Source organism: Ascaphus truei, chromosome 1 (assembly GCF_040206685.1).
Source record: "Ascaphus truei isolate aAscTru1 chromosome 1, aAscTru1.hap1, whole genome shotgun sequence".
NCBI lineage: Eukaryota > Metazoa > Chordata > Amphibia > Anura > Ascaphidae > Ascaphus > Ascaphus truei.
Window position 1 is genome coordinate 531,071,456 of NC_134483.1, and position 26,110 is coordinate 531,097,565.

At 46.7% G+C, this 26,110-nt stretch overlaps 1 protein-coding gene across 1 annotated transcript; it reads right to left on the reverse strand.

The window, feature by feature from the left end:
• Positions 1 to 14,495: 14,495 nt before the first annotated feature.
• On the reverse strand, positions 14,496 to 25,722 carry LOC142467042 (transmembrane protein 127-like). Its single transcript, XM_075572640.1, has 3 exons — positions 25,402 to 25,722; positions 23,446 to 23,616; positions 14,496 to 18,992 (listed from the first exon to the last, which is right to left on the reverse strand). The coding sequence occupies exons 1-3, from the start codon at positions 25,655 to 25,657 to the stop codon at positions 18,700 to 18,702; spliced, it is 720 nt and encodes a 239-aa protein (XP_075428755.1). The 5' UTR covers positions 25,658 to 25,722; the 3' UTR covers positions 14,496 to 18,699.
• Positions 25,723 to 26,110: the final 388 nt, after the last annotated feature.

Genomic DNA, 26,110 nt, shown 5'->3' on the forward strand with positions numbered 1-26,110 from the left:
GTCAGTGGCTGTGTGTGTCTGTGCAGGTCAGTGGCTGTGTGTGTCTGTGCAGGTCAGTGGCTGTGTGGGTCTGTGCAGGTCTGTCTGTGCAGGTCAGTGGCTGTGTGTCTGTGCAGGTCAGTGGCTGTGTGTGTCTGTGCAGGTCAGTGGCTGTGTGTGTCTGTGCAGGTCAGTGGCTGTGTGTGTCTGCAGGTCTGTCTGTGCAGGTCAGTGGCTGTGTGGGTCTGTGCAGGTCTGTCTGTGCAGGTCAGTGGCTGTGTGGGTCTGTGCAGGTCAGTGGCTGTGTGTCTGTGCAGGTCAGTGGCTGTTTGTCTGTGCAGGTCAGTGGCTGTGTGAGTGTCTGTGGGTTTGTCTGTGCAGGTCAGTGGCTGTGTGTGTCTGTGCAGGTCAGTGGCTGTGTGTCTGTGCAGGTCAGTGGCTGTGTGAGTGTCTGCGGGTCTGTCTGTGCAGGTCAGTGGCTGTGTGGGTCTGTGCAGGTCAGTGGCTGTGTGAGTGTCTGTGCAGGTCAGTGGCTGTGTGAGTGTCTGTGCAGGTCAGTGGCTGTGTGAGTGTCTGTGCAGGTCAGTGGCTGTGTGTCTGTGCAGGTCAGAGAGAGAATGGGGGCTAGAGAGAATGGAGGGTGGAGAGAGAGAATGGACGAGGGAAGGGGAGAGAATTGGGGGAAAAGAGAATAGAGGAGGGGATTGAGAGAGAGAGATGATGAAGGAGCAGAAGAAGAGAGAGAATGGGGGATGGGGGGAGGGAAGGGAGAGATTGGGTGGGAATCTGGTCACCCTACTGTATAGATCTTCCATGTACAGTGCGACGATGTGACTGGCTGTCCAAAGCTGCACTTAGGGACGAACCAAACACTTACTGCTGTTAGCAGCTGATTTACCCATTGTACCCTGTAATATGTCTTCCATCGCCAAGGTTTTTATGAAATAGCAACGTTTAATAAACATGGACAATAATATGCAACGCTTAATTTAAAAGAAAGGATCATCTTATCATTTTAACAAACTTTTTATGGAGTCCATAGATATTCCTGATCCAGGCATGTTTCTACAGCCCCAAGAAAACCATAGCATTATATACTGTAGCCAGGCCCCCCTGACTCCCCGGTTCCCCCTTTCTCCCTCACTCACCCTCGCTCCGGTGGGGGATGCTGCGGTGGCTCCCGGTGACATCAGTGGCAGGGTGCCGCCATCTTTATTGAGTCCGTGCATACGCGGAGGCTCACGCATGTGCAGAAGCGACACGGCGGCCATCTTGCGTTTGGCATTAGGGCAGATGCAATGCGGTGGCCATTACAGGGAGTGGGAAGAGGTGCACCATAGTCAGGGACATCCCCCAGTTCCCACAACATGCACATTTAGCAACGGCGGTGGTCATTACAGATCGCGCACGCGGCCCCAATGATAGAAAGCTCTATGGGGAACTACAACACCCAGCAGCCTCTGGGTACTGCCCTATGATCCCTGTCACATGCAGCCAGACAGCCAGTAGGGCTTGCAGCTTCTCCAGCTGGAGAAAGATCCATTGTTGCGCACAGACCATGCGAGTCAGTAGGAGCTGGGACACAGAGAGGGGAGGGTATGTTTGTGCAGGGAGGAAAATAGCCCCCTGTACTAGGCCAGAAGTCTCCCCTTAGGCCCCAGCTAGGCCCTACTCACCCTCAGCTTGTGACTGCTATAGGGACGCCCCTAGGATAGGGACAGGGTCCTGTAAAACCAGCATAGTGAGGGTTACAGCCAGGAAGCGTTACATCCTGGTCCTTGGTGGCAAGAGTGAATCACTCTCTGCAGCTGCAGAGATAAGAGACTTTCCAAAGGTGGATCACTCCATGCGGGAGCCACCCACCGCCAGGCAGAGTTTCAGGACGTCGCAGAGGAGATCGCGGAGCGGCGGATCCTTTGGGAAGTATCTGCAGCCCCAGGTGCTAGAGCACTGGGGCAGGCATCGTATTTTACGTGCACCAACATACCGGTACATCAAGCGCTGATCCCGCCTATAGGTTTTGGGTCTCTTAGTGAACTCTGGGTACACGGTGTTGGGGGAGGAATAAGGTGTGGGGGTTACGGCCCTGTGAGAAGATGGGTAGTTGTGCCTAGTATTGTTATAGAGGGACACTGTTATTATTGCTGATGTATGTGTTATGTTCTATTCTGCATATAGTAAACTGTTATACTTATACTGCATGTGGTTACTATATGTGGGTCCTGTGTTAGGGGTAATCTATACACTCTAGAATCCTACACAGGTGGAGGCGCTGTTTGTGTATAAGATCGTTCCAGAGGATACACCTCAGACTCTCACTGGCGGAGGTTCAGGCCTCCTGTGAACCTAACAGGTAAAAGCACCACACACCTGGTAACCTACATATAGATTCCCCTCACATGCACTCTATCTGCGATTGGGGGTGGTGGAATATGCGTTACAATACCTTATGCAGCTATCACCCCATTTCTCCTCACAGGATACACTTAGACGTTATCAGTTTACATTACACTTGATGCCTTTAGACTTCTCAGGTGCTCTTGACAGCACCGCATGCAACAGCTGCCAGTTTGCTTTTAGACAAAGCTCCAGGGAGCCCGTAGACCAGTTTCACCGGTGCAGATTTTGCTTCCTTAATAGATGCGTGTGGAAGCAATGCGTCGCCTTTCCCACAAACATTCTCAAAACGATATTTTAGAAGATACAAAAAAAAAAAAACAATTCCCCTTGACTTTGCATTGCATACTGCGTTCCTGCAGGCTGATTATAACCATGTATGAAAGAAGGGCAGAGTGCCGAAAGCAACGCAGTGCTCCAAATATGTCATCTTACCTACACTGCTTCCCGACGTTCCCATCCGTGATATTTTTCCATGTGCTCTCTTCGCAGACCTGGCACTGAACCAACCAGCAAATGTTAAGAGTTCCAGAGAACTTGGGGAAAGGAAGAGGCTTTGGGTTTGGGTGATGGACTCTCAAATAGAAGATCTTTGCCTATTTGGTGAATTCTCCCTATATATCAGGCAGACTCTTTGATATTTTGCTGAAAATAATGTTGATCCACGTTCCCTCATCTCTGTGTGTTTTACTTAAAAACATGTATGCTAGTGACAGATGAAGAGGTGTCACCCGATTCTCTACCAAATCTCCCTGATGGGAGTTGTCACATGTGGCCGAAGTGTCATGGTACCACTGCTTTATTTACATTCCCAGCGTGCCACTACAGATGAAGTCAATCTTACCATCTTTGTTGTCGCGCGACCACGACTGTTTGCGGCCCGGTAGGATGAACGCGTTCCCATTTAGGCTGCGCTTATAGTGCCGGGCAACATGAGACGGCGACGTCACGCTGCGGTCACTGGAAAAATCAAATTGACTTGACATCCGGCGATCGCGACCAAGCCGTCGCTCCGTTGCGTCGCTTCTACTATAAGCGCACGCGACGGCGGCAATACATTTGTTTTGCCGTGGCATCGCGTCGCCGGCACTAATAGTGCAGCCTCAGCAGCATGGACTCCCCACAGCGCAATCAGAGCAGACACTGTCTCCAGCGCTGCAAACGTTTGCTTTTTAGTCCGCGGTGACCGGGGACAGTACGACTTACTAGATCCGTACATCTTTCATTACACACTTGGTTTAACTTTTTTTATTTCAAGATAAATGATTGTTTTTCCCATAATGCTTACAAGTCAGACACAGTGCTACCCCTTTTATAAGCCACACGGGCCCCTGGTACTTACATAATCACCTGTACGTATCGCAGTTTGATCACAATGTCTACCTGACCTTGGGCAACTCCTTTCATTCTCAAGGGTTCCTTTAAGAATTTCATTTGGTTCTAGAAGGCTCTTTGATGCATGGGCTCTATATTACCTTGCCTAATTCATGTGCTATGGCAGCAATATATACATTGCATTACATTATTATTAATATTAATCATGACTCAATTCTTTCCAAATCAGAAAATTCCATTCGAAAAATCCACCCTACAACAACATCTGCAGAATATTATCATAATGAGAAGTAATGGCACAAAACCTCAGGAAAAGCCATTAAACGGGGTGGCTGCTCGAATGACATATTTACCTCTCCAATTTGCTGTATGGTTGTAGTTTTTTTTTGTTCATTGTTATTTGGAATGGCAGTAACGAGAATGATTTGTGAGACATTGCTGTTGTTAATAATTTTGCCCTTTTTTCAAAAGTCTCCCAGCTTCAAACTGGGGAAAACACGTGCACCCAAATGAACAAAGAAAGGGAATCCAATGAAAATCAATTTGGGCTAAATCTAGTGTGGTTCTTTCGTGCTGCTTATGTCCTAGTTAGTACATGAGAGAGGGGGGAAATTCAATGAGAAAGAGGGAGTAGGGGGAGAAATTGAGTGAGAGGGTGGAGGGAATTGAGTGAGAGAGGAGAGGGGTGAGGGGTAGTAGGACTGTGTCCCACCAAAAATATGTGCCCATTTATTGGCATGCCTGAAAAAAAGGTTGTCCACACCTGGTCTATTGACTTGAAATCTTTGCGCTCTAATAGTACAATACCTGCAATATAGCAGTATCTCAGGTCTGGTCTTCTGCAGACATGAAAGATATTGCACAAATGTAAGTGTTCCATTGGTAATGTAACATAGCCTGCCGGCAGTTACTTCTTTTTCTGGGACTTTCCTCTGTCAGTCCTGTTAGTGCAGGCAGTGGAAAGGTTCATTCCTTTCTAAGGCCCGATGTGTGTGAATTCCAGCCTTGAATAATGTGTCAGTATTCAAGGGCAGGTCTAGCAACTCTGAGGATGTCAATCTGAAGGGTGGATATTGGTTGGAACGCCCCCTGATGTGTTTGGGCCAATCTGTATCCAGCTCTGGCTTGCTATGATTCAGAGTTAGAGACACTCCCCAAGGATGTTCAAATTGTGGAATCCTTCTAAATTGTCAGTTAGTCAGTTAGTGGAGTTGAGAGTGAAGAAGTCAGTGAGCAGAGACAAGTCTCTCCCTCCCACCTATGCTGGGCTTGGAGGGAAATCATGCTGCCTAAGTCAGGGACCTGATTTAGTTAGATAGAGGAAAAGTATCAGATGATGATGAGACGTCTGTGATTCTGCTATTCTCTATGCTGTATACCTGCTGGCAATAAAGAACAGAAAAGACAAGCTGTGTGTGTGCTCCTGTCTCTGTGATGGAGTGTCAGTGCGGGTCCATCCCCTGAATACCTACAGGGGATCCTTGCTGGCTGGAGGCACTGCACCAGAGAAAGGCCAAGGTAACCTGTCCCTCCTGTCCCTGTCCTGGCTCTCCCCACACCACCGCGGAGGCCTCAGCCCTCCTGTTCACTAATAGGTTACAGCCCAAACACCTAAGCAGTAGCCAGAAAGGAGCATACCCCCAAACTCACTTAGGGGGGGGGGTATGGTAAAAGGGCTACACTAATAAAAAACAATAGCGGGTAGAAAAAAATCCATGCCACTAACAGTGCCGTATAAGAAAAAAACACGTTTTTTTAGTGGTTTTGGGTATTTTTTTTGCATGAGTTTGTGCAAGATCTTTCAATTCCACGGCAGACTATACCTGAGATATATTGCCGGTCATTTGCCATTACCTCTTACCTCTTCATTATTAAAGCAAAAAGCTTCCGCTGGGTGTTGGCACACAGCTGAAAATAGAAGCTGTCAGCTGCCCTGCCAGCCTCGTGCTCTCCCTATAGATGTGCAATGGTGATAATGGTTTCCATGGCGACCAGCGTCCGCAGCTCAGGTGTTATAAAGAGATTGAAGCAGGGGACACCTCTCTGTGCAGCACCTCTCTGCCATCCTGCTGTGGGCAAGGTGAAAACAGCGCCCGGGACTTCAGTGCTCGCGTGTATCCGGAATGCACAGACTTATCCTGCAGTCTGGGAAACATCCGGCTAAATGTCATTGGAAAAGTGCTGATTTTTTATCAGTGAGACTCAGCTTGTTAGGCAGAAGATGCTACTGTAGTGCCGACGATTATTCTAAAACAAACCTGCGGCAATCTCCAAAAAGACCTGGGTACATGCTGGGTACATGATGGGTATATGGTGGGTATATGGTGGGTATATGGTGGGTACATGCTGGGCACATGCTGCAACATTTCACATTTCTGCAGAAAGACTAATGGCCCATCCGATTAACAGCGAGGGTCCCTGGCAGTCCCATTCAAACTGAATGGGACTGCCATGAACCCCTGTTAACCCGATGGGCCATTAGCCTCTGCACAAATGTGACTGAAATGTACCCAGAATGTACCCAGCATGTACCCAGCATGTACCCGGCTAGTTTAAGGCAAGTTTTAGAATACACGTTGGCTCGTCTTAAATCCCTGATTCTGTGACGGTCAAAGAAAGTCAGTGAGAGTTGGCATGTCTGTGAAGGTGCAGTTTCGCATAGAACTGTATTAAACTCATGACTGCACTAATGTTAACATTGGGTGTCTTTAAAAAAAAAAAAAAAATTAAACAAATATTTTTTATAAATTTGAAAGCATAAAGGTATTCCTGTGTCTTTGTTCACGACACTGAGAAAACATTGCTTCAATTCAAAGCTTGTAGCACACGTCTTTTACAATATGAAGACGGGCCTGCTTGCTACATCCACTCTCCATTCCAGCACTAGTGCGGGTGTAATAGATAAATAGGACATCACACTCTAATTGAAAGATTCGTCATGCAAGTGTAAAGAAATATGTAGGATTACTTTCCTCCTGTAGAATTTAGACAGTGATGACATGCTCATTAGTACATTCTAATTAGCTGCGGCTACAGTCACACATTAGGAAATGATTGCAGTATGTTAGGTGGACAACGTGAACTGCAGATGTTAGGCACTGGGGTGGAGTCGGAGCACATGCTAATTACACAGGCAATAAATGGCCAAAAATAGGAGCAACAACCTTAACATAACCATAATAAAGTATTGGCTTTCACATCACTCCTCACTGGCCATCTAGCAAAGAATATGTTTCTGACAAGCTAGGTAGCACCTCAAAGGTTACGATACTGTTTGCCCTAGCAATAGAATGCTCTAGAATTGGCTCAGATACATGGTTTGGAAGAGGGGCGCTAAGTACAACGGTGGAAATCAATTATTAAGAGTCTGACACTTAGGCCTACATCACAGAGATACTCTCTGCCCCAAAAGACAAATTACTCGTCAAGACTCAAGGCAACAATTCGCAAACAATGCCACCTTAGGTGCGACCATAGAAGGGCAGACAGCGCTGACGCATCCGCACGCTGCGCAATCAGACTGCCTAAAGGCAGTGATCGCGTCTATACAGCGTGCGCGCAGAAGCGGGAGGAAGCGCGCGATGCGCGTGAAATCAGTCAAAACTGATTTCTCGCGCGATAGGGCGGTCACGTGACCGGTTCGCCCAATGAGGGCGAACCAGCTCCGTTACATCACTGGCCCACCCATAGACACGCTCCCAGACGGCGCGCGAACGAAGTCCAGGGAAAGCACCCGCTTTCCCTCAGCCTCTGCACTCCTCCGCACGACTGCTATGTCTATGGACGCAGCCTTAGAAAGAATGGTAAGACTATCAAAAATGTAAGGCTGCAATTATAGCGCAGGCACGCAAGATGGAGCGCAAGGAGTCGCGCGTGCCTGTCACCCGAGCGATCCGTGGACTCTGATGGGGAGGCGTGGCAGTGATGTCACCAGGCTGGTCCACCCTCATTAGCTCAAACGCTCACGTGACGCGGCCGTCGCATGAAAAAACAAAATGATTTGTGTCCTCAAAATCCTGCCACACCATCACGCTGCCTCGCACGCACTATGGCCGGCCTCATAGAGGTACTGTATTTTGTACGCACCGCGCGCGCCGTCTCTCGCACTATGGCCGCAGCCTAAGCTGTACTAGTTGAAAGCTTAGCAAGATAAGAATACATTGTAGGCAGAATGAGTGTCAAAATCTCAGAAACGTAAAGGGTTTAAATATACTGTACTAACCTATAAAATATAAATGGGTTAGGGAGGATTTGAACACTGTCAAGTCAATAAAACAATCTTATGTTGCTATGCTAAAAGTTTACTCCCTGTCAATGAAATTTAAACCTCGGCCCACAACAGAAATTGTCAATTACATTCTATTAAGGCCGAGGTGGGCAAACCTGTCGCCAATCGCCACAAGTGGCGAATTAGCCATGAAAGTGCGGCAACAGCAAGCGCGAGTGCGGTGGCAGCAGCGGCAGCGGCCGATGGAAGCGCTGGTGCACAGGGGGCGGGCCGCGAACGGTGGCCGGGAGCAGTGAAGAGGCGAGTGCTGAGTGGAGGGGAGGATGACCAATCAGAGGACAGCAGGGGCGGAGCCCAGACCCCGGCGGCGCCAGAGACTGATATTGGGGGGGGAGGAATTTTTACATGGTGTGGCCAATTTCAATTCTCATTCGCCATACCTGTGGCTACATTGAAAAATAGGTTGCCCACCTATATATTAAGGTCTGAAGGAGCGGCTCAATTAGTAAAGACACTAACTGATAACAGCAACACTGAGTTTGTAGTAGGGAAGCCTGGTTCAAATCCCGGTGTCAGCTCATTGGGACCTTGGGCAAGTTACTTTATCTCCAATGTGTCTCAGGCACCAAAAACAAACCTTGTAAACTAATCTGTGTCTGTAGCAATCCTATGTCCTGTTTACCACACTCTGCACTGTACTGTAATTGTTACGCTCTTTTGAGTCCCTTTGGGAGAAAAGCACTGTATAAAGTTGTTATTAAGTTGTTTGGAAAGGGCCCTAGAAGAATGAGCCAAATGCCTTAACCAGTCATAATGTTTGAAGATATCATTAAAAATATATATACTGTATATTGAATTAGCAATGATACTAAACATGGGCAAACAAATCAAATGTATAGCCTTTTTGTATAATAGAATCTGGAATGGTGGAACTTTGTCCGTAACCTTTGTGGTCTTTGGGTGGGATGTTACCCAGTTTGGCATAGCTGAGATCATTTAGAGCAGGATGAGCTAGTGAGGAAGAACTCAGAAGGCAATATGAATTTGCAAGAACTCATATTTCGGTCTCGCCTCTCAATAATGTAGTAGAGACCTTAGAAACATTTACTCAATCAGTACATCTACACAACGGTCTATAAATATTTCTAGTATAATCTATAAATAGTGCACGGCTTTCCCCATACTGGGTTAGCACCCTATCTACCTAGACAAGATAAGAGATTGTTGCACATAAGTTGCTCAGCATACATTATTCTAAGATTGGGTTCTGTTGTCACTGACCATAGAGCAAGGATTGTTTCTGCCTCTGTAGTTCCCCCATATTTATGTTGTACAGAGTAGTATTATCAGTAGCGGTAGATGAATGTGTAGCAGCTGGATCTTCCAGGTATTATGGTTGCAATCCTCTTTTCACCACATTGTTCTGACAAATTTCATCCTCTCATCTTACTCTTGGTCTTTTGATAACCCTTGGATATCCCTCGGATTCTTAGTTTTATTCCATTTATTTTGATCTTTGTAGAGTTCACACATTTGTTGAACATACTGTAACTCTGTTCTTGCTGAGGTCCATATGGAGTCCCACATTCTTCTGATTTTAGCTGGAGGTCTTCTGGCAAAAACAACAATGTCATCTGCAAATCGTACTGTAGGTGACTCAAGTACTCACACTTGATTTGTATTCCTTTTGTCCCCAATTTATTGTTGTGAGCAATTCTTCAAAGTTTGCTGTCCGGGCCGCCGATAGGAAAGATCCTGGACATCTGTCCTGGGCCCAGTGGCTGCAGGGGGCCAAGCGACCAGACAAAGCAGTTGGGTCCGACCTCTGGCCCTACTTCTTTGCCCAGCTGCCGGTCTTCTTGTTGACGCGGGGCGTCCGGCTCTCCCCCAGCTGTGGGCCTCCCTCACTGACTGTCCCACGCCGAGCTTCTGACGCTGGCATGCGCCTGGCCTATTTGACGTCAGCGCGTGCCGGATGCAACCTGGGCTCAGCTTCCAGCACGCACACTGACGTAAGAAGCTCGGCATGGGACAGTCAGTGAGGGAGGTCCGCAGCTGGGGAAGAGTCGGGCCGAGAGGCAGCCGGGCAAAAAAGTTGGGGGAGAGACACGAGAGGCTTGAGACCAACCCCAAGGTAGGTAAGTTTGTATTTATTTGGTGTTTTTAAAAAAAACAAATATTTGGGGCTGTGTGGGTTTTTTTTATATGTATTAGGGGGGGGGTTTAAATGTATTTGGGGGATGGGATTTATTTTTATATATATTTGGGGGGACTTACGCAGGATTGCACCTTAGGGCATACTCGGATATAGTAGGCGTTCGTGTGACGGAGCGCATGGTGTCGCATGCGCCTGTAGTTTGAGCGATCCATGGCCTGTGGGATTTGTATGACGTGCGTGACGGGGAGGCGTGGCTGTGACGTCACTTGAGCGGTTCATCCTCATTGGCTGAACCGCGCACGTGGCCCGGCCGTCGTGTGACCAAATCAAAACATTTTGGCGACAGTAAAATCGCCCTTTCCGTCGCGCTTCCTCGCGTGCGCTATGGCCGGCCCCATGGCCGCAGCCTAACACTGCATGAAAGCTGCAATTCTCATCATTCTTAAGTGACCATTTCACATTTCTTCTAATTCAGTTTCACTTGGGACATAAAACCTGCACATAGAGATGATAAATCTGCTTCTTCTCTGCACTTTCTCTAGTTCTATAATGTATTTTCTAAGGATATCCCTTAACTGTGCTACAGGGGACTTACTGTAACTACTGCTTCTATATAACATGATCTCCAGCAGCGGTGCGCAAACTGCGGAGGGTGGGGGGGCAGGGGTGCGCAAACTGCGGGGGATGTGGGGGCAGGGGTGCGCAAACTGCGGGGGATGTGGGGGCAGGGGTGCGCAAACTGCGGGGGGTGGGGGGGCAGGGGTGCGCAAACTGCGGAGGGTGGGGGGGCAGGGGTGCGCAAACTGCGGGGGATGTGGGGGCAGGGGTGCGCAAACTGCGGGGGATGTGGGGGCAGGGGTGCGCAAACTGCGGGGGATGTGGGGGCAGGGGTGCGCAGCGGTTACAGAGTTACAGAGGCCCTGCGCTCTTTCCCAAGGCATTTAAATTAAATGCCGGGGGATCAAGCGAGGCCTCTGCAACTGTTCTTACCTTTGGCGACAAGTCACCATGGCGCGCAGGGTCACGTGACCCACGGCATAATTTGACACCGGAGACAAGGTAAGGAGGGGGGTGCAAGCAGGGGGATGGGAGAGCAAGCAGGGGGAAAAGGTTGCGCACCCCTGATCTACAGTATTTTTACTTGCGGCTGTGTTACTGAAATAACATCAGAAGTCAGGTGTTTTAGTTTTTCTACGACCCACTTTATTCCTGCCCTGCACTCTTAAATAAACATTTCCATCCGAGTGCCGATTTTCTACACTGGAGACAAAACCGGGCCCAAAAACATTTAGGGCTTTATTTACTAAGATGTGCTACCCCATAAGACACATTCCGTACCGAGGGACGCCGCCTTAGGCCTCAATTATACCAAAACCTGCAGAGCGATCCGGTGACGTTATCGTAGCCGCGCTACAAGTGCACATGCAGAAGAGATTTGTAGCGCTGCTTGTCAGTCAGTGTGTGTGTGTGCACGTGTGTCAGTCAGTGTGTGTGCGCGTGTGTTAGTCAGTGTGTGCGCGTGTGTCAGTCAGTCAGTGTGTGCGCGTGTGTCAGTCAGTGTGTGTGTCAGTCAGTCAGTGTGTGCGCGTGTGTTAGTCAGTGTGTGTGTCAGTCAGTCAGTGTGTGCGCGTGTGTCAGTCAGTGTGTGTGTGCGTGTTTCAGTCAGCGTGTGTCAGTCAGTGTGTGTGTGCGTGTTTCAGTCAGCGTGTGTCAGTCAGTGTGTGTGCGCGTGTGTCAGTCAGTGTGTGTGTGCGCGTGTGAGTCAGTGTGTGAGTGTGTGAGTGTGAGTCAGTGTGTGAGTGTGAGTGTGTCAGTCAGTGTGTGTGTGTGTCAGTCAGTCAGTGTGTGTGTGTGTGTCAGTCAGTGTGTGTCTCTCTCTCTGTGTTGTGTGAATGTCTCTCTGTGTTGTGCCCCCCACCTCCTCCCCCCCTCCCACTACCCCAGGCGGAGCTGCGGACTCCCAGCCCCCCCACCCCCGCGACACGTGGTCCCGTTACCCCCCTCCTCCCGCCTCTCACTACCCCAGGCGGAGCTGCGGACACGGAGCTGCGGACTCCCAGCCCCCCCCGGCGACACGTGGTCCCGTTACCCCCCTCCTCCCACTACCCCCCTCCTCCCGACTCCCACTACAACCCTCCTCCCGCCTCTCACTACCCCAGGCTGATCTTCGGACACGGAGCTGCGGACTCCCAGCCCCCCCGGCGACACGTGGTCCCGTTACCCCCCTCCTCCCGTTACCAAAGCAGGAGTGACAGGGCAGGGGGTGGGGCCTCGGCCTCAGCTATCCCACCACGGAGCAGCGTACTCCACGGCGGGCAGCACCACAGAGCCCGTGCCGGATGAGGGGAATTAAATACCCCTTAACACACCTTACGTGACAGCCGCCGCCGCATGTCAGCAGGAAAGCGGAGGTAGGGAGGAGAGAGGCTGCGCGGCATGGCAGCGGCCGTTAGGAGCGGCGGCTATCGCCGCCGCATATGTCACGGTGTGTGGGGGGTGTGGGGCTCGGGGGGGGGGGGTGTGGGGCTCGGGGGGGGGGGTGATTAGGAGCGATTAGGAGCGGCGCCGGCATCTGATTTGTGGAGCGGGTGTGATGTCAGTGTTGGGGTCGGGCTGAGCCAGAACACAGCCCGGCCTCAACTGCCAGCACTGACGTCACATCCGTTTCATTTCTGTCTCCACAATCCATTTTTGCCCCATCACGAATGAGGCGCCACTAAGGAAGTTTCACTTCAAAAAACAAAATTTCAAATCTCCTCAAGAGACAAACGCTCTGCAGTACGTAGCGCCGCTTACGCCGCGCTTGGTATGTGCACTCTTCATGGTTTTGTTTCATTTCTGTTTCATGCGCCCGACGTCACCGGATCGCTCTGCAGTTTTTGGGATAATTGAGCCTTGCAGGTAAAGTTGAGCAAATGTGCCAAAGCTCAGCCCGGACACGTTTCTATTTATTCGCAAACCTGTAAAAGTTAGTACATTTTGTTATTCACAAACCAGGATAGAGAGAGAAGACCACTTAAGACCCCCATGCATTTGAATGGGTCATATTTACCAAGCCGTGCTGGGAGGTGCCTTCCGGAGGAACATTGCTCGGGAAGTATGAGCCATAACCGCTCAGCTACCAGGATCGCTAATGCAATGTGAAAATATTAGAATGGTGGGAAACATTTTTTGTTAATGAAATATGGTACAGGAGTTATTAGTTTAAACGGTCATAAGTATTTTTGCGGATGTAAACATGCGTATTATGAGCTACATTGCGCATGTTTTCAAGACCACCGAACTTGGTCTTTCACATGCAGCATTTAGGGGACAGGCCCTTGTTTAAGTTAACACTGTTTAATTTCTGAAGTTGCTGATTGAATGACATTCCTTAAAACCTTTGATTGCAATGATTTTCTCCCATACCAACAAATCTACTGGGACCTACATAAATAACACCGTATTTCCCTCGATTCTAAGACGCACTATTTTTTTTCTCTCTCCACATTTTACCATTTTACCATTTCTGAAATCGGGATGCTTCTTACAAATCGATATCATTGAAAAACGTGTACGATTACTGTACTAATGTGGCCGCTCATGCGAGTCAACTGAGGATCATGTGATCTCCTACGCTGCGGAACGACGTCCCCAGAATGCGATGCTGCCAACCCTAGCGCTGGCCCGTAATGCTGGGCAGGAGGTTGCTGTTGCCCTATGACAGGCGGATGGTGCCTTCATTTAAGTTGTCATTGCCTGCCCCCGTGCATAGAAGGTGTCCCTAATTGTCACTTAAAATGTCACCAAAAAGACTTCACTATGATGCAGCATTGAAAGGAAGTAAAAACATGTTGTTTTCTGTACATTTAATGTAGTGTTTTTTTTTCCTCCTTGAAAATTGTTATTAAATCAAAGGTCTTACAAATCGATGGCGTCTTAGAAGAGGAAATACGGTAACCTAATGACAACAGTAGCAGAAATGAAACAATGACTTTGTGCAGTCATTCCACATAAGAGTTAGGTAGATATAGAATGCCCCCGAGTGTGTATTTATAAAATCCAGGAGGCGCGACAAAGAGAATGATGCACGGTATAAATATAGTTTATAAGAAGTATTTATACACCTCAAAAACACTCAAAAGATGTATCCCGGGATATGATTTTAAATCACTTTAGTACACTTTGTGCATTACCCTTTAAAGCAGCCGTTCAAGCTGTCGTTTAAAAAAAATAAACATTCTATTCACTATGTGCATCAATACAATCTACACACTGACAAGTGATTAGCTGAGTTGCTGATCTAGCCACTGCTAGAGAGAGGGCAGGGCTCAAAAAGGTGATGCTGTTTCAGAAGAGGAAGGGGATGCGACTTTGTAAATGGTTGTTATAGGAACAAAATACATAAACAATTCCAAAGACATTTGTAATCTTTTATTTTTTTTAAATGCTACAAGTATTTTCTGATAGAACAGAAATATTTTAAAAAATAAATAAAAACACACATGTAGGATATTGCTTGAATTGCAGCTTTAACATCTATATATTAAGTCAGGGGTGCTCAACAGGTCAGGTTTTCAGGATATCCCAGCTTCAGTACAAGTGGCTCAATCGGAGGCACAGTGATTGAGCCACCTGTGCTGAAGCAGAACAATCCTGAAAACCTGACCTGTTGGGGGAGCGTGAGGACTGGAGTCCATGCAGTGCCTGACGTTTTGGTTGTACAGGACAGTAAAATGACATGATTGCTACCCATTTACCAAACAAAAACACTGTAACGTGCGTCAAAAGCTTATCTAGATCTTACAGAAAAAATGAAAAGAAACTTGCCAATATCATTTGTTAGAATGAGAGACCCGGCAGATTTGTTTTTAATCCAAGTAAAACATGATATGAAACATCAGATGTTAAACTATGACGGTATGGGATGAGGTCCTGCTTCCTACTGACAGACACAATCACTCATAGGAGCAAAGAGCAAAAGTGTGGCTGAGTTCTTTGGTAAACTGAAGGCGTGCTCCATATGACCGGGGGTCGAAAAATTGGACTACGGACAACACCGCTTTGGAAATTGATAAATAGGCCTCTTAATGCAGCAATCACCTCCAGAAGCCTTTAGGAGTTATTCATCTCATAACGTTAGTATCTAGCCCCGTGAGCATCTCCTGCTCTTTTCTAGTGTTAAAAGAAAAAAAAATCATGATTTTCTTAATCTCGTGTGTCTGGTTTATTTTGGTAATCTTTAGACTGCACTGGGCTCTGATGACAGCTCCATTTTAACCTCCCGGACACTTCATTTTAAACGCTTTTATCTCCTGCGTGAAGCATAAGATATGAAAAATAAAAAGTCGCGCTGGAAAGGGCAAGTAGAGAGATGTTAACGTAAATACATTTGATCAATGCAACTGCTGCTTGAAAGTGGGCTACAGTCACTTGTTCATGTTGTCTGGTCTGCCCATCCCAGGATCCTCTGCTGCACCACGGGTAAACACAGGTCTGTACAAATTAGTGACAGTTTCCGGTGCTATTGGTCAGACACGTAAAAGCTGTTTGGAAAGTATCCATTTTGTTACTCTTATAAACATCTGACAACACAAAATATTCTATTCTGCTCTCCTATTACATAAGAAGGATACAAATCAAGGTGCAATAGAGGAATTACAAATGCAAAATTGAACCAATTGGTCCCCGAGGGGATATCTGACCCGCCGTGGCAGACAGGTTACCCCTATATATACATGGGCTGAAATATAACAAACTCTCTCCCCTTTTCTGTGCAACTAGCTACTATGCACTTATATTCAGACATATTTATATCTGGAAGCGTCACCTACTAATGAGATATAGACATAACATTATATGTGTCTCAATTGAATACTAAATGGTGTTATGCTGATACAAATGGTGTAACCAGAAATTAAAGTACTACATTGGTGTACAAGGCAGGCTATGTATTGGACACTAAAAGAGTAATATTATATTACTTATGTATATATTTATATATAAGCCTATAGGGAACCATGTTAAAAATGGTTTTTGAGGCAAAAAGTGACACTGTGTGCTCATTTGCATGTCATTTCCCAGAATCCCTTGCTGCAGTGGAAGTGCTGTATGCTGGGTGATAATGGGGAAAGGCGGGGTTGCAGACCTGCCTAAGACATGCAGATGAGCATACAGTTGTATTTGCATATTTGCTTTCCTGTGGAGGGTTTTTGTCACTTTTTTTACTCACCATAACTTAACTCAGTATTATGGTATAGCCTATCCCATAGCCTCTTTGCATACCCAGTTAAAATCAACCCCACACTGATGAGACCCATTAAGGTCGAAACAGCTGTTTGTGGGTGGGTTTTCTGGGTATGCACCTTAACCCTGGCTGTGCTCAAAGCTGTGACCATGCAGCAAGCTTAAGCCTATAGGGAACCATGTTAAAAATGGTTTTTGAGGCAAAAAGTGACACTGTGTGCTCATTTGCATGTCATTTCCCAGAATCCCTTGCTGCAGTGGAAGTGCTGTATGCTGGGTGATAATGGGGAAAGGCGGGGTTGCAGACCTGCCTAAGACATGCAGATGAGCATACAGGTAGGTGTAGGTGTAGAGGTGTGTGTGTGTGTGTGTGTGTGTGTGTGTGTGTGTGTGTGTGTGTGTGTGTGTGTGTGTGTGTGTGTGTGTATATATATATATATATATATATATATGTAGAGGTATCAGTACCGTGTTAGCCGAGCTTCAATTTCAATAATCAAAAAATAAATGGATGATACTGTTCTGTGGCTAACGAAATGCTTTTATTTGTGCGAGCTTTCATTCATTGTAACATCGCCGGAAGAGGAGATCAGTGTATCTCGAAAGCTCGCACAAGTAAAAGCATTTCGTTAGCCACAGAACTGTATCATCTATTTATTCTTTGAGATATAGATATATATATAGATAGACAGTGGTTGACAAATCACCAAAAAATCTACTTGCCACACAAAAAAATCTACTCGCCACCTAGTACCAAACGTGTGCTGCTTGGGCCAATATTTACTCGCCCGGAGGTTAAATCCACTCGCCCGGGGCGAGCAAATGTATAGGTTTGTCGAACACTGTAGACATATATATATAGATATATATATATATATATATCTCCTATAACAGTATCTATTTTCCCTATACAATCTTGGGATACTTACCTTGGTGAAAACTTTAGAAACAGTTTTTTCTCTACAAATACACCCAATAATATTCAGACACACCTGTGCAGCTGCCTAAGAAGGTACACAATCATAGGACTAAATGCACTAAATGCTATTAGTGTTTGTCGAACTAGAATATTTGAGGTGTATAACATCTATGCTGAGGTTAGAAACAAAGAACTATACTTTATATGTTGGGAGTCAAATGGTTAAAACAACTAACGTAGCAATAGAATTATACTGTTATTGTGTTTTGTACTTCAGTACCTATATACAGTGCCAAGGTATTCATGTACTACAACCAAGGACATTCCTAGATTCTAATAGAATATTATCTTTTTGCTGATGTAGCAGCAGTATCAGAAAATAATCCATTAGGTTAAAATTATTTACCCACTTATACTGCTACTCCTCTACGGGGATTTTAAACAAATGTTTTAGTATTATATATATATATATATTTTTTCACAGTGTCACATATATGAGATTTGGATGTAATAAAATGTTATTATTTTTGTTTTTATTAAGACCCTATCTATCTGGAGGGAGCCATACTTACTCCTAATATTTACCTTTATCAACCATACACTATCATAGAGTGCATGCTATTAGAGGGTCTTTTCTGTTGATCCCCTCGGGGACCAATTGGTTCAATTTTGCTCTTATAAACATCCTTAATGTCGTGCAAAGTTCCAGCAGCCGTATTGGCCCCGGAGAAACGTAGATCCGGTGTAAGCCGAGAAACTTTATAATGGGGCACTCCACAGATAACATGATGGTGTACAGAGCGTTGGAAACCTCGCGTCTCTTCTTCGCGTGTATGGTGAGGTTTCGAAAGCTCGTTACCTATTTTATTCATGACAAACGCTCACACTGGTCCTGTAAAAAAAGGTATGGCGAAACGCAATTCTTACATGCGATGGCTGCCCTACATTTGGTACTGAACCCATCACATATCTCTTGTTACGTAGCAATATAAGACCCATTCATTCACGGTTGCTGCTTCCCAAAAACCTGGAAATCCGGTCACACAGGCAGCCAATTCCCTTTCCAGCCGCTTACACCAATGACACATCTACAAAGTGAAATACAGGAGGCAGGTAGATTATTACAGAACAGAAACTGTCTGTGAACATACTCACCAGATCCAGGGACACAGGTGGAAATAACAGTAGTACAGCTACTTTTTAATAAGGTCACTACTGGTGTTATGTCTGTACCAAAGTGGCGTAATCCTGCATAGCTGAAGTATTAACTTTAAATACACTCAAGAGAAAGATAATGGGTATGTAACACTGAACAATGAGAAAGGAATTCCATCAGAAACCCATCAATGATCGGTATTTGTTACCAAGTGTTCGGACCGCTCAATAAATTCCGGCTCTTCGGTGGAATTTATTTCCGTTTCCCAGCACACCACGACCAACGCCATGAATATAAAAGGTTTATCCATACTCTCCCTGGGTCACAGTGTTTGCCGCCTCCTGTAAAAGAGGGGACGCTTCTTCGGTCTGGGGTCTGGCACGACACACAGGTGCCTCTCTCGTGTATGTCCTCGAATAGCGGAAGCTTAACACCCCGGCGATGACGGACACCACGCAGGCGAAAATGGCGAAGTAGAAGCTTTCGCTGAACGTTACGGGGTTTTTATGCACCTCAATAGACTGGCAGTGTATCTCTTGGAGGATTAATACGAAGAGGCAGGAACACAGGCCCACGGCAGCTGCTGTTGACAAGGCTGCAAAACGCAAGGCAAAAGAAAAGAAGTCTTTATAGCTGAAACAGGTGATAAGAAATGTGCCTTAACCCCTTGGGTCATTGCATGTCACTGGCAACAGGGTGACCAGGACCCGTCCTACCGTGGCAAGAACAGAAGAGGGAGCTGTCCTCCTCCATTCTGTGACCATTGTTTGAGATTGCAATGTGTGTAATAGAGTGAATGCAATTGTCAGCATCATAGTGACAAGCGTTCTGTTGCCAAAGAAGGAACTAAATCCTTACTGTGATTCCAAAAAAGTTACGTAATTATGTATTTTGTTTAAAAAAATACAATTAAAAAAATATATCAGTTTATCTGTTAAAATCACTCCCCTGTCGATGTCTTCCACCCAAGTTCCTTTTACTCAAGTTTATTTTATCCCCTTCCGGGACAAATAAGCAAAACAAAATGTAGAGCAGAAGAATTAGTAAGAAGAAGTATCTACAGAGGATATTGCATTATAATGTAACGTCTTCATTTTGAGGGGGTTTAGCCGTTCTCTCACTAAGACCCCTTAAATGCATCTTAAGAGTGATGCATTTAAAGTGATCATTTTAAGTGACAATAATAGTTAGACTATAGTTATATATTTACTTTCTTCATGCAAGACCAATAACCTCAGCTGATATGACATGGATCTAATTGTATTCTCTTCACAGGTATGTCCCTGTCCCTGATCATCTGCAAGTCCTGTTTTAAAAGAATTTCCCTCCTGGCTTGTACTTTTAATTCCTCTTGGTATGTTTGAATATCAAAAGGTGTTTTTTTTCCCCTTTTTTTCCCCTCTTAACTGTGTGCTGTTAATCGACCAACTGGAACAAGCTGATTTATTGGGGCGGGGGGAGGGTCATGTGACTGTTTTAGATGTATAAAACACAGATTCCCCTTGCATTGGCAAGGTAGCATTGGCATCTTAAGAGTGATGCATTTTAAGTGATCATTTTAAGTGACAATAATAGTTAGACTATAGTTTGACTAGAGGTGACTGGGGACTGCATCCTTTCTACAAACTCTCTTACTCAAGGCAACAAACGGTGAACTTATAATGACCACCACTATGATCCCATGCGTGCTAACCTGCATATTTAACCCCCCACCCCTTTGCAACTTCTTTCACTGCAGCCTCTCCCAAAACTGACTGCACAAAACACTGAAACCCTGAATTGACTCTAGCATTGCAATGCAGCAAAACACTTGACAAGGAACAGGCTCACCCCTGCTGTTTAGTCTGCACACACTCACTTTGCTCACAACAGCTCCATGCAGCACTGCCTACCTCTGGCATAATGAACCTGCTATGTATTTTAACATTTTTCTTTCTCCTGGCCTCATGGAGATGTTACTCCCTCTATCCACTACAAACTCCTCCATCCTGGCCCACAACCAACATCACCATACACCCTGGGCTACTCAAAAGCCTTGCACTATCTACTGAATGTTGGTGGAGAACTCTAAAAACCAGCACTCCAACCACTGCTCACTCTAATGGCAAACACCACAAATTTACAACTTGCAAATCACTACCCAAATTTCTACTCATACTATTACTCTCTTTAGCAGGTGATATTGAACCTAACCCATGTCCTCCCATTTCAGCTCTGTCCCGTGCCCCTGAGAATTCCACCTTTAAATTCCAAAAAGGGCTATCTGTCACCCATATAAACATCCGGAGCCTGCTGCCCAAACTGGACGAACTAAGGGCATGGTGCCTTATGCATAAACCCAAAGCCATCGTTCTTACGGAAACATGGCTATCCCCTAAAACCCCTGATGCAAATATCGCCATTCAGGGATACTCCATTTCTAGGAGAGATAGGTCAAAGAGAGGAGGAGGGGTGTTATTTTATATTGCAGACACATTACAATTTACACTGTTAAATTGCCCCCCAAGCCCACCCTCTTTTGAAATTCTAGTTGGCAAAATCTGCCTCCCCTTTTCTAAGCCAATCTTGCTCGCTGGCTTCTACTGCCCCCCTAAAGCCCCTCTACAATCCCTGACTGATATCACCCAGTTTCTTGGCTCCATTTCCTCTCTGAATGAGAAGAGTGAGCTGCTAGTTCTTGGGGATTTCAACTTCAATTGGCTTGACCCTAAAAACCACAAAATCCAGATACAACTCAAGTCACTTAACCTATCACAACTCACTTCCCAACCCACACGGACAAACCTGAAATCGCATAACCATTCCTTGCTAGACTGGATTCTCTCCTCAAACCCCACCAGAATCCAATCCTCTGGCATCCTTCCTGATATTTTCAGTGACCATGCAATAGTGTACTGTGTAAGGAACAACTAAGGGTGATATTACTCTGACAAACCTCACTGACATTGCAAATGCATTCAATGATTACTTTGTGGGGTGTGCCACTAACTTATTAGCGAAACGCAGCCCAAACCACAAATCTGAATCTCACCCTGGGAGTACACACAAAGCCCAACCCCCTCCCAACACTGCCCACAATTTTCAATTTGGCCCAGTATCTGAAGAGGAGATTACACAAGCGCTCCTCAAACTAAAACTAAGCAGCCAATGTGGACCTGACTTACTACAATCTAGGTTCCTACGACTTGGTGCCCCAGCCATTGCCAAACCAATTGCTTCCATAGTCAACTCTATCCTGTCTGCAGGCCATATCCCTAAGACATGGAAAACTGCCAGAGTTGTCCCAATCTTCAAAAGTGGGGACAAAAACACTGTCTCAAACTACAGGCCAATCTCCCTTCTCCCAATTCTATCCAAAGTCATGGAAAAATGTGTCCACTCCCAATTAAGCGATTTCTACACCAAGACAAATTTCCCTAGCCAATTCCAATCTGGCTTTCGTCCCAAACACTCCACCGTAACTACCCTGCTAAAAGTTTGCAATGAAATCCAGTGTGGAATGGAACGGGGACAACTCACTGGTGCAGTATTCCTAGATTTTGCAAAGGCTTTTGACACCGTTGATCATGCTATCCTGCTTAACAAACTCCAGAACTCTGGAATAGGGAAGCATGCTTTAAACTGGTTTCAGTCCTACCTATCAGGTAGATCCCAACATGTGTCCATCTCAGGCTCTAACTCGAACCCCCTGGATATCACTTGTGGTGTCCCGCAAGGCTCTGTTCTGGGGCCCCTACTCTTCTCAGTGTTCATTAATGATCTTCCCACAGCTTGTATGGAAGCCTCAATACACATGTATGCAGACGACACAATCCTATATGCACACAGCCATAGCCTCTCTGACCTTCAATACATACTTCAGTCTGACTTTTTGAGACTCGAAAACTGGATTTCCCAAAACAAACTGTTTTTAAACACTGACAAGACTGTAACAATGGTATTTGGGACCAAGACTAAATTTTTAAAGCTTCCAGCGACTGAGCTCCAGATTAGAACCAACGCTAACACCACCCTAACCCCTGTCACTAGTTTTAAATACCTGGGCTTATGGTTTGACTCCCACTTAACATTCGGGATGCACATTGATACCCTGACAACCAAGACCTATGCCAAACTAGGGGTACTTTACAGGAACAAATCCTCCCTAAGTCTCCTGGTCAGAAAGCGTATTGCACAGCAGATGCTAATGCCAATTATTGACTATGGAGACATAGTATATGGCACGGCACCTCAAACCCACCTTAGCAAACTTGACACCCTCTACAATTCAATTTGTCGTTTTGTTCTCCAATGCAACTACAACACACATCACTGTGAAATGCTCAAAGAACTAGATTGGTCATCACTAGAGTCTAGACGCAAAGTTCACCTTTCCTGTCTTGCCTTTAAATTCTTCATGGGCAAGCTACCCAGCTACCTGAACAAGCTCCTCACCCCTACCACTTGCAGCACCTATCACCTGAGATCAGACTCCAAAAGACTGTTCATGGTCCCAAGGCTCAACAAAGTATCCGGCCTTTCCTCCTTCTCCTACCGAGCACCCCAAAACTGGAACAACCTACCAGAGACTCTCATATCCACCACCAGTTTAAGTTCTTTTAAATCTAAGGCTGTCTCACATTTTAACCTGGTCTGTAACTGTTTCATACGCCCATAATATATATTTCTTTAACTGTGCACACAATGTCTTGTATATAATGTATACCCTGTTCATTTATGTAACTGTACTTGTAACCATGTATTATTTGTTTTACTCTGTGCCCAGGACATACTTGAAAACGAGAGGTAACTCTCAATGTATTACTTCCTGGTAAAATATTTTATAAATAAATAAATAAGTCAGGATATACACTTAAAATCCCTTTGAAGGCGTTAAAATAGGTATGAAGTAGGTTTAAAAAGGTGACAATGATGGGAAACACCTGTCACGTGATTGATATAAATCTCTGACAGTATATGGATACTGCAGGAGAAATGATGGAGCTGGTTCCCTCCCCTCCTTTGCAGTGGGGATAATTTAACAACCTTCAGAGACATACTGTAATTACCTGTGGTCATATGCAGTAGTGCTGCCACTTTGACGCCCATCAACCGGACTTTCCTGGTCTCCAAGAAATCAAGGAGGAAAGCGGTGAAGCCAACCAATATGCTGACGTAGCAGCACGTTGCCATCAGAATCAGGAGGTCCAATCCGTTCTTGCCAAGAAGATTACGTGAATCTTTTAAGAAACAAAGATACGTAATTTACCTAGGAGAAACCATTCTCCAAGGACATTGGGGTAACAACTAGCTACAAATCACTGAGGGGGCTCTCCACGTTAGCTGCAGTGTCATCTTTTCCCCTCCCATCTCACCCTGGTCCTTCGTCTATATGCACTTCCACGTCCATGGAAAGATTTTAGCCCCATTCATTGGAATGAGGGCCTGCGTCTGCTCTACCCCCATCCTGCCATTGATTCCAGTCATTCTTTCCCCCTCTGTCAAACACCACCCTCCGTCCGACCCATTAGTACCCTCCTTCCGCTCTTCTCCTTTGCCTCTGCTTCTCTCTACCCTCCTGGTGTTTGTACGTTCTTCCACCATGTACAGTAAGTACTTTCTTCCCTCCTCCACGTAAGTACTTTGTTCCCTCCGGTCAGTAATATTCAATTCCTATGTCACTAAATCCCCCCACCATTAGTATCCACTGCTTGACTGTTGGTATCCCTTCTCTCCTTTGTCACTTCCTCCCCCGTTCTTACCCCAATCATTTCTCACTAATGTCACGAATGACCCAAACCTCTTTCAGAGAGGTGAACTTCCAAAGACCCAACTCCATGACATTTGGGGCTTCTGGGCCCAACATTTAATTTTAATGGAGAAGCCCCAAGTTCAAATCAGTGAGACTGTATTCAAGTCGGAGAGTATTGATGTGGGCACGTCTGCCCCCTCTGTCAGCCCAGTGTCACCTGGACAACACCACCACAATACTGCCTTCTCCCTCCTCACTGTCATTACATTCTTCCTCTCTCTTGCCCCTATTCTCCTCCCTGAAACCTCCCACTCGCCCATGTATCCCTCCTTTCCCAGTACACCCTCCTCACTATCAGTACCCCCTCCTCTCCATCAGTACCCCCTCCTCTCCATCAGTACCCCCTCCTCTCCATCAGTACCCCCTCCTCTCCGTCAGTATCCCCTCCTCTCTGTATCCCGCTCATCTCCATCAGTACCCCCTCCTCTCTGTATCCCCCTCCTCACTGTCAGTACCACCTCCTCTCTATCAGTACCCCTTCCTTTCTGTATCCCGCTCCTCTCCATCAGTACCCGCTCCGCTCCATCAGTACCCCCTCTCTGTATCCCTTTCCTCACTGTCAGTACCCCCTCCTCTCTATCAGTACCCCCTCCTCTCTGTATCGATTTCCTCTATCAGTACCCCCTCCTCACTGTCAGTACCCCCTCCTCTCTGTATCCCTTTCCTCTATCAGTACCCCCTCCTCACTGTCAGTACCCCCTCCTCTCTGTATCCCTTTCCTCTATCAGTACCCCCTCCTCTCTGTATCCCTTTCCTCTAGCAGTACCCCCTCCTCTCTATCAGTACCCCCTCCTCTATCAGTACCCCTCCTCTCTGTATCCCTTTCCTCTAGCAGTGCCACCTCCTCTCTATCAGTACCACCTCCTCTCTATCAGTACCCCCTCCTCTCTGTATCCCCCTCCTCTATCAGTACCCCCTCCTCCTCTCTGTATCCCCCTCCTCTATCAGTACCCCTCCTCTCTGTATCCCTTTCCTCTAGCAGTACCCCCTCCTCTCTATCAGTACCCCCTCCTCTCTGTATCCCTTTCCTCTAGCAGTACCCCCTCCTCTCTATCAGTACCCCCTCCTCTCTGTATCCCTTTCCACTGTCAGTACCCCCTCCTCCTCACTGTCAGTACCCCCTCCTCCTCTCTGTACCCCTCCTCCTCACTGTCAGTACCCCCTCCTCCTCTCTGTACCCCCCTCCTCACTGTCAGTACCCCCTCCTCCTCACCGCTCTCAGTGAGGTTGCCCCCCAGGCGCAGCACATACACCACCCCGAACACATAGCCTCGCCCCCCGGCCTGCACATGCAGCCAGCTAGGGTCTGCCAGGGCGAGGCACACGGAGCCCACTGCGAAACCCTGCAGCAGGGCGGCGGCCAGGCAGCGCTCGGGGGGCGGCGGCGGGAGCCCCGGGGACCACGCGCCGTCCGAGACCCCGGCATCCTCCTCCTCCTCCTCTCTCCTATCCGCTCCCCGTAGCGCCATCTTTCTCTATCCCTCCGCCCGTCTCTACATCCAAGAGCGGCACTTCCGGGACACGCCCACTGTGACATCACCGGGCACGTGACACTCTCACTGAGTGTGACACGGAACAGTCTCTCTCATTAGAGGGGTCTCTCTCATTGTGAGAGCAGTCTATGTATCTCATTGGGGGGCAGTCTCTCTCATTAGAGGGGTCCCTCATTGTGAGAGCAGTCTATGTATCTCATTGGGGGGGCAGTCTCTCTCATTAGAGGGGTCCCTCATTGTGAGAGCAGTCTATGTATCTCATTCGGGGGCAGTCTCTCTCATTATAGGGGTCCCTCATTGTGAGAGCAGTCTATGTATCTCATTGGGGGGCAGTCTCTCTCATTAGAGGGGTCCCTCATTGTGAGAGCAGTCTATGTATCTCATTGGGGGGCAGTCTCTCTCATTAGAGGGGTCCCTCATTGTGAGAGC